Source organism: Euprymna scolopes, chromosome 5 (genome assembly GCF_053919585.1).
Source record: "Euprymna scolopes isolate OS-2025 chromosome 5, ASM5391958v1, whole genome shotgun sequence".
Classification (NCBI taxonomy): Eukaryota; Metazoa; Mollusca; class Cephalopoda; order Sepiida; family Sepiolidae; genus Euprymna; species Euprymna scolopes.
The window spans coordinates 162,873,084-162,887,402 of record NC_136486.1 but is presented as its reverse complement, the minus strand read 5'-3'; the positions used below and the strand labels follow the sequence as shown (position 1 = coordinate 162,887,402).

At 30.3% G+C, this 14,319-nt stretch overlaps 1 protein-coding gene across 1 annotated transcript in view; it reads right to left on the bottom strand.

Moving 5' to 3' along the window:
* Window positions 1-14,319, bottom strand: part of LOC145277030 (uncharacterized) — a 112,884-nt gene that overhangs the window by 79,413 nt on the left and 19,152 nt on the right. The window contains exon 2 of the mRNA XM_080128634.1: window positions 2,272-2,354. Within this exon, the coding sequence (XP_079984760.1) occupies window positions 2,272-2,354 (83 nt within the window). The remainder of the gene's footprint in view (window positions 1-2,271; window positions 2,355-14,319) is intronic.

Here is a 14,319-nt window from a genome sequence, read left to right as displayed (position 1 = left end):
CATTAGTTTAGAAGTGAATTCTATGCAGATAAACATATATATAAACCTAAGCTTTTGTGAATAATATCTTGAAAATTCTAATGCCTGGCATAATGCCTGAAATCACAGCTATTACATCTAACCCATCAGAATTTAAGCAGAAATGAAGATGAACAGTAAACTTAAATAAAATTCTTACTGTTCATAAGAATTAAGAAAATAATCAATTTACATTTCTTGTTTCCTATTTATTAATTTTTTTTTTTGTTTTCTTGCCAGGAAATAAAACAAGATCAGGTGTGATTTTGAGAAACCAGTGTACCAGAATATAATATTAAAAATGTTTGAGTATCCTCATCTGCAGTCCCGGTAGGGGTGGTGATTAGCAATAAGCTAACCCCTTCCCAAAGAGAAGGTAAAGCCTAGGAGGGTGGGCCTCATAGACTAAACTGAACCATACTTTAATCCAATAGCAACAAAGTCACTATTAGAGTGGTTTATATCATAATTGTGTTTAGAAAATAAACAAATTGTATGTAAATATTTTTTTAGGTGGATGGGGTAGAAAGGATGGTAATGTACACTTTTTTTCGTACTGAAAATATTGACTGATGTTCCAATTTTATTTTTGCATTCAAATTCGTCAAAATTAGCTTTTTCATGTAACAAGAAAGTCCAACGATTTTTGTGTGCAATAAACTTTTTAAAACATTCATACGTTTGGTCAAAGAAAAACAAAAAAACATAGCTGTTTGCAAGCGAAAGAACCCAAATAAATATATGAGGTGGATGAGGTATCAGGAAGGTAATTCTTTGATGAAACAAGTCTTTTATCATTTTCTCTCCCCATCATGAATCGTTTGAAGTATGGCAAAATTAACATTTCAAAACTAGGGAAAGATGGAGGGGAAAAAAAATCAGAAAAAGCAAAAACATGATGAAACGAGAAAGATAAAGAAATTTCATATTGAAAAACTGAAAATTTAACCAGAAATTCTGCTTTTCCTGATAATTAGTTAAACAGTAACAGTTCGGTAATTTTAATACAAATATGCTTAAGCCTTATGCTTAAGCTTTAAATATAAGATATTTTCTAAGCAAATTTATGTAATGGATTCTTACAAAAACTGGAATAAGGACTAGACATCTGATTATCATTATTTTAATCTTCATAACAAGACATTAAAGTGGTGCAAAACTGTTAGAGTTTTTTAATATATTTCCACTTTTGTATACAAAAATGGTTTAAAACTGTTCTTTTTGTAGAATTAATTTTATTCATCCTGAGACAAGTAGCTCTCAAAACCCAACGGTCAGGATGACGAACAAGGGCTGCAACTTGTCTATTTGCTTCAATCATTTTGGATCCGCATGCGATTGGAAACAGCACATGCATTCGTGATGGTAGGTGTGCACTCTTCTGTGCAACATTGTACACCTAAAGAAAAAACCCACGCACAGGTGTTTGTTTTCTGACTACATCACAACAACCCTACAAACCTTTTGCCGACTGGTGACAGAGTCAGGCTACATGATGGTAGGGAGCTTTTAGTCAAAAACCGGCATTAAGCGGTGGATGTGCGTTTCAGTTTCCAACTTCTGGATCATAGCAGAGAAGTTATTTGGCAGCTACATCCAAGACAGAGCAACTCTTTAGGATCCACTTTCTTGACTCCAAATGGGGGAGGGGGCAAGAAAATGTACTCTAAACATCGCTTGCTTCAGCTTTCCCATCTAGAAAGCTGCATCCATAGGGATCTGTAGCAGAAACAAATAGAACTCTTTTCTTGTGCATCCCCTGACTGTGCGATAAGGCACAAACTGACCAATCAAAGGCATAGCACAGGGATCTTCCTTACCCCCTTAAGGAAATATAACTGCTTCGATCCCGGATGAGAAAAACTCTACCCCTTTTCCAGTGAGACTATTTCCTCACACTCTCTCTCTGCCTACACCGGTATCTACAATTCCCACTTGGGATTAACTACCGGGCTAAGGCAGACGAGTTCTATCCTAGCTATATCTAAATGGCATCATGCCCTTGCTTCAATAAACCTTTTCCTTGCAAGTTTTATAAAGTCGTTTGTTCGTTTATTCTAAACTCTCTAAAGATCACTACTTGACAGTTGAAATATATTCCACCATACTTACTGTTAAGGGATCGCTAAGAGAGAGATTTTTCTAACGTGCATATATCATAGAAAAGATACAATGATAGTGATGAATTATAATATTATGGAATATATAATTGAATGTAGAAAAATAAAAGTAATTTTTCAACAATGATCTTACATTAGAAACATGTTTCTTGAGGATATTAAGAACTTGTTCAAGTACTTCGATGCAGCATGGTCGAACTTTCAATCCATTCATTTCTGAAATAAGAAAACACAAATGACTCGGTAAAAATAAGAATAAGATGTATAATTTTAAAAAAATGTGAAATATTCAAATAAATAAATGAAAAAAGTTGGACCCTTTCTCACACTAAAATTAATGTCAAAACTATTTCAAGTTAATTCAATTTTACACAAGAGACACGTCATGTTTTTATATACTACTTATGCAGGTGCAAAATTATTATTTGGAATATTCAAAATACTGTTCACATCTTGAGTGTCATTTTCATAACGTTTTGGTCGATGTAACCTCAGACCTTCTTCAGGTTTATCTTGTCATACTTGGGAATCTACACGGAGAACTCTTTCTTTAATTCACAAAAGTAGCATACTCTCATTCCATCAGCCATAGCTGGGTAGAAGTCCTAAATAATTTGCAAGTGTATTATGAGTGTTACTCACATTTTTTTTTTACAAAGGAATCACCACTCATCAAGGCCCAGAGGCCACCTGAGGATAAGAGTTAAAGAGTGTTCCGTGGTCAAAAGGACAAAATCATAGTAATCGTTAGAAGTGTAAATTTGGTAAATTGGATTTCTTAAGGGGAACTGCTCGTCAAGAAATTGTTTACATTGGACTTGAAGATGGCCATAGTGTAGTAAGCTGAAAAGCAGATAAACGGAAGAGAGGTCCACAGGTGTGCAGTTCTAAGAAAGAAGCTTTGTTCATGGTTTAAGCACAAATAAAGAATGGGGGAAATTATTGGTAGTGTTTACAGCCAAACGAGTGTTTCTCCTGAATGTTTTACGAGGAGGGACAATAGATTTGAGCTCAGACGAGCAAAACTTCAACCTCCAAAAAGATGTGACTTGTTGAACTTGAAAATCTGCACCGAATTTTGAATAGATCCCTTTATTGAATCCATAGGGGTAAATTTTGTGCAGCTTCCCCCGTTAGACAAGATACATCCGAAGAAGGTAAGTGGTTACATCGAAATGTGAAAATAGGAACGAAGATGAGAAGAGTAGTCCAAATAATATGAATGATCAATCCTCATCTAAAAAAATAAAACTAGAAACATATTATGCCCAGTCACAAAGTTAACTAATTTGCACATTGGTTTTGATAACACGATGTTGCATCTATAATGTCAACGGATACACACTCGAGAGTCAAAACAATGAAAAGAATATGCTGTTGTCCTAGCCCTCATTATAACTTTACAGGGTACCATAGTCGGGTGTCAACAAAAAAATCATATGGCAATATTTTTTACACAGTATCTATGTCTATTGTTAACGAGGATGACGTAAAAAATCTAATATATAAAAGGCTATATGTCTGTCTGTCTCCATATTTTAAATGCTTGGATTTTTTTTTACGGACTGTTCTTTTATGGGTCTTCAGCCAGTCAAAATAGTTTTCAAGGGGTCAAAAATGGGTCAAAATTGAAAAAATCGTTATACAATTTGTACATTCATCTTAGTTTATTTTTAATCAGTTCATATGCATGTCACGTTGATAAGTGGTAACGTCACCAGCTTTGAATGCTACAGTTTCAGTTTCGATTCTAACTGATGTCACCTAAATACTTTTTTTTTTTACTTTTGAAATCACAACTCTATAATAAAATATATGAAATCTGGACAAAATAAAATATCATATTTAAGCGTATTTTACGCCCAGGCAAAGCCGGGTGCCCCACCCATACCCTGCTAGTACAAAAATAAACAATTATCAGTTACTTGCAAATGTATGTGCTCGGTTTATAAAAACATTTTATAACTTTATGAATGCATATTCCATTAAAAAAAGGACTTTCTAATAATGTATTCACAAAGCTGTTGCGGGTGTTCCTGAAAATAAAACAATGAAATTGGAAACCAATTCTAACAGGCAATAATCTATTAAAACCAGCTTTTTAAAATCATTATCTAAATTACTCTACTGAATTCTTTCTAAACATTAATGTTATTAATGATATGGAGTTTTGAATTAAGTCTGAGTTTCTCCACAGATGATTGCAGTATTATTAATATTCAAGTAAGACAATAATTCTAAATATTTTAAATGTGTCATTCACCTCGATCGAAAATTGGAAACAAAAAGAAACAAGAAAAGTTCTTCAATTAATTGTTGGTTCGGCATGTAAAAGTGTTCTGGTCCTTTAGACTGTTGATATATACAGTAGGAATGGTTAGCCGTCACACACACACACACACAAAGGGTAGTATACAGGCTGGAAGATTATGAAATGGTACTGTTGGCTCCCAAACGGAGTAAACGACTGAAAATATTTCTGTACAAACTGTCTAGCACACATATTTCTACTGTCACTGCATTGCTTATATTAGCCAACTCTTTTGTAAACGTCCGTACCCGCGGGTAACAATTCTTTCAGACAAACACTTTGCTTGGTCATTTCTTAGCAACATCCGAGAGGACAGTTTGCGCCACATCACACATGTCAGAGCCAGCAAAGGCACAACAGCTAACCTCGAGAGCATCACCCAAATACTTGTCTACATTTTACTCGCCTTCCCTACTCTTGTGTTGCAGGACGTTTTGCTCTCCTCAATTAACGGAAATGGGGTTCTTCCCCCCCCCCGCCCAAACCCTCCATCACAATATTTCAACATAACTGCTAAGGCTCACATGTGACCAGGAGTGCAGTCTGTCTATATAGCTAGCTAATAGTTACTTAGGTAAAGATTGTGGCCTTTTCCCTATATAATTAAGTGGTACTTGTGATTATTGAAGACTTTTCTCAATAAACCACCATCTCTCAATTCTATTCAATAAATTTATATAAACAACAGGTCCTAACAAGAGACTGCACAGAATACAAGGAAATGCAATAGCAGGCAAAAAGAAGTTAAAAAAAAGATTCAAAGAAACGACAAAATGACAACACAGATCCCGAGAGGGATGGAATCATAACATGAAATTTGAGGAAGCAACAATAGAAAATGCAACAATTTAAGCGTTACTATAAATTTATATAACTAAATTATTTAATAATTCGAGACTTATGAAGCAAACATTAAGAGCTAATATATCTGGTAGAATTTCAAAACTATTTGATAATAAAATATACATTTGATGGAAATAAATAATATTAAAATAATGCATCAATAGATCAGGGTATAATGAGACTATAGAGTTCAGGGTTCGTAAAGATTTTCAAGGACTTTTCAAGGCTTTTCAAAATTTTTCAATGCCTTTTTCAGATAAAATTCAAGTTTTTCAAAACAAAATTTGGGGTGCTTTACAATACACAGGGATTTGAAAAAATGGTAAAAATAGCAAATCTATATATCTATAAAAGTGAACGTGTCTGTGTGTCTGTCTGTGTGCCTGTGTACATTTCCCTACGCAATAACTCTGTCAATTTTTAGTCTACAGACTCGAAATTTGATATACAGGGTACTGAGATTTGGGAAAATCTTTGCAATCCATTTGCAGCCGGAAATTTGGCTGTTAAGGTGTCAAAGTTCAACGATTTGACTTTTGAGAACTCTAACAAACTCCTCCGACAATTTTGGGTCTAAACACTTGAAATTTTAGATATAGGTTCCTTGGACATGGATCTAACTTAATAACTTGATTGGAGCCGAAAACAATAAATGTTAAGGGGTCATAATAGGGGTCAAAGTTAAAAAAAATTGACATCTGCAGTCTCTACCAAATTACTCAGGCACTTTCTGGTCTAAACATTGGAAATTTTACATAAAGGGTATTCAGAGATAGGGGAAGCTTTTTCATCGGTTTGGGTCGTAAATTTTTAGTTACCAATATATAAATGTATGTATGTTTGCATGTCTGCCTAAAACTTTCGACAAAGGCGACGGATTTTCACAAGATCAGTATCGTTTAGAAGTTCGACCTTTCATACGACAAATATCAAGAAATTGGCTAAAAACATTAGCACCTTAACCTTCAACTAGGCACTTTTTTGCAGGGGAGGGGTCGCTTTTTTCGCCGATGTTTTTGAAAGATATCCTCTCCTTTCAATTGTCTAGCCTTAATGTTAACATAAGTCACTTCAGGTTTGGCGGTGGTCGTAATCGCAAAGATGTCAGATGTTTTCCCCCGTTCTTTTCCTGCTTTGCGGTATGGGTTCAAGCCTGCCTTCCTACCATCACTTCTTTTTTTTTTTGCTTAACAAACACATCCAAACACCCAGGCAACGCCGGGCTGAAATTGAAATGCTAGTAGTATATATATATATATATATATATATATATATATATATATATATATATATATATATATATATATATATATATATATACTAGCATTTCAGCCCGGCGTTTGGATGTATATAAATCAACGTGTCTGTGTGTGTGTGTCTGTGTACATTTACCTACGCAATAACTCTGTCAATTTTAAGTCTACAGACTCGAAATTTGATATACAGGGTACTGAGATTTGGGAAAATCTTTGTGATCGGTTTTCGGCCAGAAATTTGGCTCTGCAGGAGTCAAAGTTCAACGATTGAGAACTCTACCACACTCCTCCGACAATTTTTGATCTAAACACTTGAAATTTTAGATACAGGTTCCTTGGACACAGGTCTAACTCAATAGCTTGATTTGAGCCCAAAACAATAAATGTTAAGGGGTCATAATAGGGGTCGAAGTTAAAAAAAAATTAACCGCTTTTTTTTTTTTTGCTAAACATACACCTCCAAACACCCGGGCAACGCCGGTCTGAAATGCTAGTATACAATAAATAAATATTGCCATAGCCAATGAAAGTTACTTTGCATCATTTTTTTGGTGATTTTTAAAGTAGTTTTAAATGCTTTTTATTTCATCTCAAATATTAACTCTCTTTACGACTTTTAAATTTCAAACCAACATCGCTACAATTTTGTCCAACTTCATTTTAGGTTATCACAATTTATTTGGGGGGGAGGGTTGCTATTGGAGAGTCTCGTCTACATAAGAAACTTTTTTAGAAGGAAGGAGCGATCACTTTTATTCATGGCAGCCGCATTTGCCCCCTCCCCCACAAAAAAATAAATTATAAATGAAAGTAAAAATGGAGAGAGATTTATTTCGATTTTATTTTTGATATTTCGGCAAAAATTTTTACTGGAAATAAAGAATATAAATCTCAAAACATTTTCAAGGTAATAATAGAAATAAGGCTTTTTCAATGCAAAAGTCAAAATTCAAGGACTTTTCAAGTCTGTGCAAACTTTGCAGTTACTAAATGATGGACTGAAACAAACATATACAGAATAGGAAAAACAATGTTATAATATCGACATTTAAACGTAATACAAACGAGCTTAACAATGTACATGTATTTACACATAAAAACATTAATACCATCTCTATTTACAACAAGAGAGCTTGTTTTCTACTGACAATGAAGAAAAGCAAAACAATGTCCAATTCATTGAAAAATGACTGAAATATTTGGATTTATTTTGCATTTTTGAACAAATAAATAAATTTCGGCATCGAACTTTGTTTTTGTTTTTTTTTTTACAAATATTTTTAATGTTTACATATAATTTTTTGTATAAATGTTGGAAATTGTTAAAGATTTCAATCCCTTTTTGATTTTTGGTGATTTAAAAAAAATGGTTTCTTTTGGTTTGTGTCAATTATTGAAATTCTTCTATTTTAGTAAATAATTGTTTTGCTGTGTGTGAACTCTACTGCATTTTTTTTTTGAATGATGAGAGTCTGACCATCAGATGAATTTGTTCATAGTGGAATCAAGCATTGTATGTAACAAGACCCACTCTCTTCAACAGGTAAGCCGCGTCAGTACAGGTAATTGGTTACCATGTGTTAAGGATTAACATAGTCACAGATGTTATTTTCAGAAGTTTTTTAGATTAGTTGTCCTAAGGTTTGAGAATCTAGTTTTGCTTATTGATCCAAATTTAGATTAGACAAATGTGATTGGTTTTCAAGATGGATCAAAAAGTGTTTATGACAGATATAGAGTCATCATACGAGAAAAATCCTGATCAATAGGCTCAACTTTATTCCTAAAACGAAACTGAAACCCATCAGATTTGGTCTTAGAATAAGAAAATCATTTAAAATAGAAAGTGATATTCTCAGACCTTATTTGGTTTGATATAGAACTGCACGCCTGTGGAACTCTGTTTCATCTGCCCGCTTCCCACCGGACTACAACTTAGATGCCTTCAAGTCCAATGTTAACAAATTCCTGATAAACCGCCCCCTTAAGTAAACACTTCATCAAATCTCCACACTAATGTAATGTACTTGCAATAACCCTTATCCCTGAGTGGCTTCCGGGCCTTGATAAGTGGTGATCACTGTGTAAAAAAAATAAAAGATATCCTCTTTACATCTTCTGCATATTAGTTGGCAATAAGGTTGGTGTTTTGCAAACTCTGATATAATTTTATGTTCATTGAATGTTTTCCGTTTTGGAGTCCAGTTTTACATGTCTGCTCCGTATGGAAGTCTGCCACAGAATATGATAAAAACAATAATGAGAGATATGAGAATCTTGCTGAGAAAATTTCCTAATGTCCCAAGAAATTAACATCCATAATTAAGAGAAAACAAATAATATAAATATGATGCCTGGTATATAAAGTTTTTCCTTTTTGTTTAAATCCTATATCTTGCAGAGTTGTTTTTCAACAAATACTCTGACACAATCGCTGCCAGCAGATCTCGTTTGTTTTTTTTTGGAGTTTTTTTTTTTTTTTGATAAATCAAGCTGAGTAATTCAATATTTCAAAAGATACTTTTCTTTTTTGATTTTTTTCTCTCAACTGATTTCTCTAACAATGGATCTTGGTGTTTGTATTTGGCCAATTTTTAATTTCTATTTTCTTTTGATCTTTTATTTATTTGGTTAATTAATATCCTGCTGGGTATGCCATGCTGAGATGAAAAGAATGCATGTCTCATCTCTTATCGACAAATTAGGTCAGTCAGTTCAAATCTCATTAACTGTCGCAGATTGCATAATTTAATTAATCGTATGGCTTTATTTCTACTATAATAACTGCAAGAAACAGTAATAAGTTGTCAATTACATGCTTATGCTTTTCAAACTTTTATATACAATGTTCAAAAAGTGGATGCATATTGTATTTGTACTGCATTCAAAAAAAAATGACGACACACGGATATATGAAAATATAACAATATATCTTTATTGTCAATGAGGATTATGGATGGTTGGTTGTTAGGAGGGAAATGCATGTACATGAATTCGACGAGTTGATTCTTTTCCAGCCCAAATTATAAGTCAACAATATTCTTTTTTACTGTTATTATATAACCATTTATGACTACCTGAAACACCTCCTTGATGCCATTGTCACGATAGCCACACCTCAAGAACCTTTTATTTTACCACTGCCAAATCACTGAATTGACTTGACTTTGGTTACACCTGTGCAACCTTTTGCCGAAAACAACCCATCAAATACCATACCTTTCTTTTTGACAATTGATCAAGTTTATTGTTTCTTCCCATGCAGGTGTCAGTGTCAAGTTCATAATTTTTACTCAAATAATTTTTGGTACATTTTATAATCAATTTATGTTGTTTCTTGCATTTGTCACCAGGTGCATGTTTTTGTCGAAATGATTTCTCAATACACGGCCTAGACATTTAACATGCAAAGACGAGGCAAAAAAATTATTAGATTTAATTAACACAAACTTACTAGTGGACGAAACACATATTTCTTTCTAAATAGACAAAAGTTTTAAACAAATAAACTCCATAACATCAAGTGTTTTTGTAGACATCAAACTCATATACACATATGCATAAAACTGAACACATAAAATCGGTCTAAATTCTGATGTGGGAGTTTTTAAAATGTATAATTGTTTTACAGAGGGAGAAAAAAAAATGTTTTGTTATGAAATTATATTGAGCAAGGAATCATCTGTTTGTAAAACTGGAATTCACGATAAGACGCAGGTGTCCACCTTAAAAAAAGAACAGTTTTCTTTGCCATTTGGTAGAGAGACTTGCCATGTTGAAACAGAAAGAACGCTGCACGAAATTGAAAATATCCACGTTTTCAAATTTCAACAAAATACTTTATATAATCGATAATATATATATATACATAGATATAGATATATGTATATATATGAAAACTTAGGATTTGCAGTCGTAGGGACTGACTGCAAGAATGGAAAAGAAGGTAGAATCCATAAGGAGCAAATGCAATCCAACAGTAAATCGAGTCTGCAACTTTTTAAAGAACATAATTGTAGAAGAAAGAAAAAAATTATCTGTAATAAATATATGTAATCTAGAACTTGCATAAGCAAACTCTCTATGAATTATTTGTCTCTGAAACAATACCATGGAGCTGCTCCACAGTTGACTACAACATGGCCGTTGAACCGTCCTCTTAAACAACCATATTCAGATCAGTTACAACAACTTATCAATCGTCATTGTGTTGCCTCACTATTCGCCTAACAAACTCATTAACTCTTATCTTTGAGTGGCATTTGGATCTTGATTATATATATAGAATATATTTTGATATTGATTTAAAAAAATTTTTTTTAAAGTTATAAAATTTCTATAAAAATGCTGACTGGCACGGTTGACACCGAATTAATCCTCTGTCGAATCGGCCATGTCGTCGACTTCTATTCTCATTGTATAACTTTAAGAAATTGCTTTCAAAATAACCTATCTCTGGCTAGGTTTTTATATATCCCTCTTTTGCATATGGACTGTAACATATTAAAATCGAAGGGAAGGGCATCATGACCCATCCCACAAAGATTAATTTTAAAAGTGCTTTAGAAGAAAAAAGCAAACTTTTTAATTTCTAATTTAATATCCAAATCTAAACATACCGATATTACGATAATTTTTCAGTAAGCAAACCACACTAATACAATAATTATTGAAATAAAAGGAAAATCGCTGTAATTCCGTTAACAGGGTTTATTTTCCAAACATTTCTGAAGAGGATATAATAAAAATAATCGCATTCCTTGCTAATCCACCTTCTTTTTTCTTTTATTTCATTTTCAAACTTACCAGAATCTTCCAATGGTTCAGAATAAAACCTTATTTTAGGATCTGTGAAATAGATGTGGCTCACTTTGAAATGAATGAAACCCTTTTCTAATTTGTCCCTACAAATCAATCCCTAGGAATCAGAAAATAATGTGTAATAAAGTAGTAAGAGATTTATCAGGAACGTTTTCTCCAATTTTTACAATCTTTCTTTATTTCTACCATTCCATATGATTAGGAAAATAAACACAAATTGTTTAAAAATGTTCAAAATAAAAACAAAATTATAGAGTAAATAAAAAAAATTGAACTGGACTGGGATCAATGTGTAGTATTTGTTCTGTTCTAAATCAAGACAGAAGGGTAAAACTGTAGTTTACTGACCTGAGCTGCAAAATTGTGTATAGGCAATAGATATTATTTTATCTTGTTTTTGTTAAATATTAGTGATGTGGATTCACATTGTCACCACGAAAAACGACTTGGAACATGGTATAGGTTTTAAAGATATATTGAAAAAGAACAAATTACAGAGAAAAGTGGTGACATAAACTAGGCTTACTTGTTAGTCGGATATTGGTAGAGTTCCATATCCAGGAGAGTAATTGGCTCTCCATTAATCCAATGGGTCCAAATCTCTTATACATCAAGTTTCACATCTGCAGACCAAAAATTGGTACAAACGCTTCCACACGATAGGTAGGTGGATAGATAGATGCTCTCATCTTTTGGAAACTAATTTGTAACTGGCTACCATTTTGATTATGTTGGAATCTCTATACAAGATGGAGCTAAATTTAAGGTTTTCTTGATCTTCACCATAATAATGACGTGAAGCCAATTTCTAGGTTGCCACCCTAATCTTGTCATTCTCAACCAACATTCTGGGCTTAGAATTAGTGCTTGGGCTTATGATGAGCACATTTTTGTCTTCAGCATCGTTAAGCAAAATATAAAGTAATATAGAACACTGTTAGCAAAATTACTTTTTTAATCTCACAAAATAAATAATAATTGAACATAATTTTGCCATAATTTTGCACTTTTATAAAGAACGAATATTATTCATTTTAAGTCATAAATTTTATAAAAAAATTGTCAGAGACTAAAAATATAATACATTATAAATAATGGAAAGAAAAATAAATAAATAAAAAGGAAAAGTATTTGTTTAATTGCATAAATATACAAATGCGTTTATATTTTAGATTTTCATTAATTCAGCTGCATGGTTTAATAATTGTTTAGTTTATCAAGAATGTATATTCGCATTATTAATTAATGTGTAAAAGTTAAATGCATCTATGTGCTTGATTATATTTTTAATTTTTAATTTAAAAGAAATGATAAGCGTGTATTTTAAAGAAAGAAAGTGCGTTTTATAAATACAAAGAAATATTTGAATAGCTATGTAACAAATTTAAAATTATTCATTTGTAATAAATGGTGAACCTCTGTCAGTTTCTTTTACTGAAAGAATTATCGGATCGGATAGAATATGTAATTGGTGAAATTGACAGGAAGTCTTTCACCTAAAAAAAACAAAAAAACAGACTGAAAAATGTTTGCATTTCATTGGCTAGTCAGAATCAAATATTGATTTATCAGCTGCATTGCTGTTTAAGCCTAACTTTTAAAATCTGACAACTTAATTTCATGTATTAAATACAGACAAATTCAATATGAAATTATTTTATTTTTTAATCTAAAATTATTCTCTTTCAAAAGAACAAAAAAATTTAGAGTTTTTATTTAAATTAGTTCATGATGAGAAGAACAATGTAATGTAATATTATTATTAAAGATTTTAATAACATTATTATTATAGATTTTAATAACATTATTATTAAAGATTTTAATAACATTATTATTAAAGATTTTAATAATATTATTATTAAAGATTTTAATAATATTATTATTAAAGATTTTAATAATATTATTATTAAAGATTTTAATAATATTATTATTAAAGATTTTAATAATATTATTATTAAAGATTTTAATAATATTATTATTATTAAAGATTTTAATAACATTATTATTAAAGATTTTAATAACATTATTATTAAAGATTTTAATAACATTATTATTAAAGATTTTAATAACATTATTATTAAAGATTTTAATAATATTATTATTAAAGATTTTAATAATATTATTATTAAAGATTTTAATAATATTATTATTAAAGATTTTAATAATATTATTATTAAAGATTTTAATAATATTATTATTAAAGATTTTAATAATATTATTATTAAAGATTTTAATAACATTATTATTAAAGATTTTAATAATATTATTATTAAAGATTTTAATAATATTATTATTAAAGATTTTAATAATATTATTATTAAAGCTTTTAATAACATTATTATTAAAGATTTTAATAATATTATTATTAAAGATTTTAATAATATTATTATTAAAGATTTTAATAACATTATTATTAAAGATTTTAATAACATTATTATTAAAGATTTTAATAACATTATTATTAAAGATTTTAATAACATTATTATAAAAGATTTTAATAATATTATTATTAAAGATTTTAATAATATTATTATTAAAGATTTTAATAATATTATTATTAAAGATTTTAATAACATTATTATTAAAGATTTTAATAACATTATTATTAAAGATTTTAATAACATTATTATTAAAGATTTTAATAACATTATTATTAAAGATTTTAATAACATTATTATTAAAGATTTTAATAATATTATTATTAAAGATTTTAATAATAATATTATTAAAGATTTTAATAACATTATTATTAAAGATTTTAATAATATTATTATTAAAGATTTTAATAATATTATTATTAAAGATTTTAATAATATTATTATTAAAGATTTTAATAACATTATTATTAAAGATTTTAATAATATTATTATTAAAGATTTTAATAATATTATTATTAAAGATTTTAATAACATTATTATTAAAGATTTTAATAACATTATTATTAAAGATT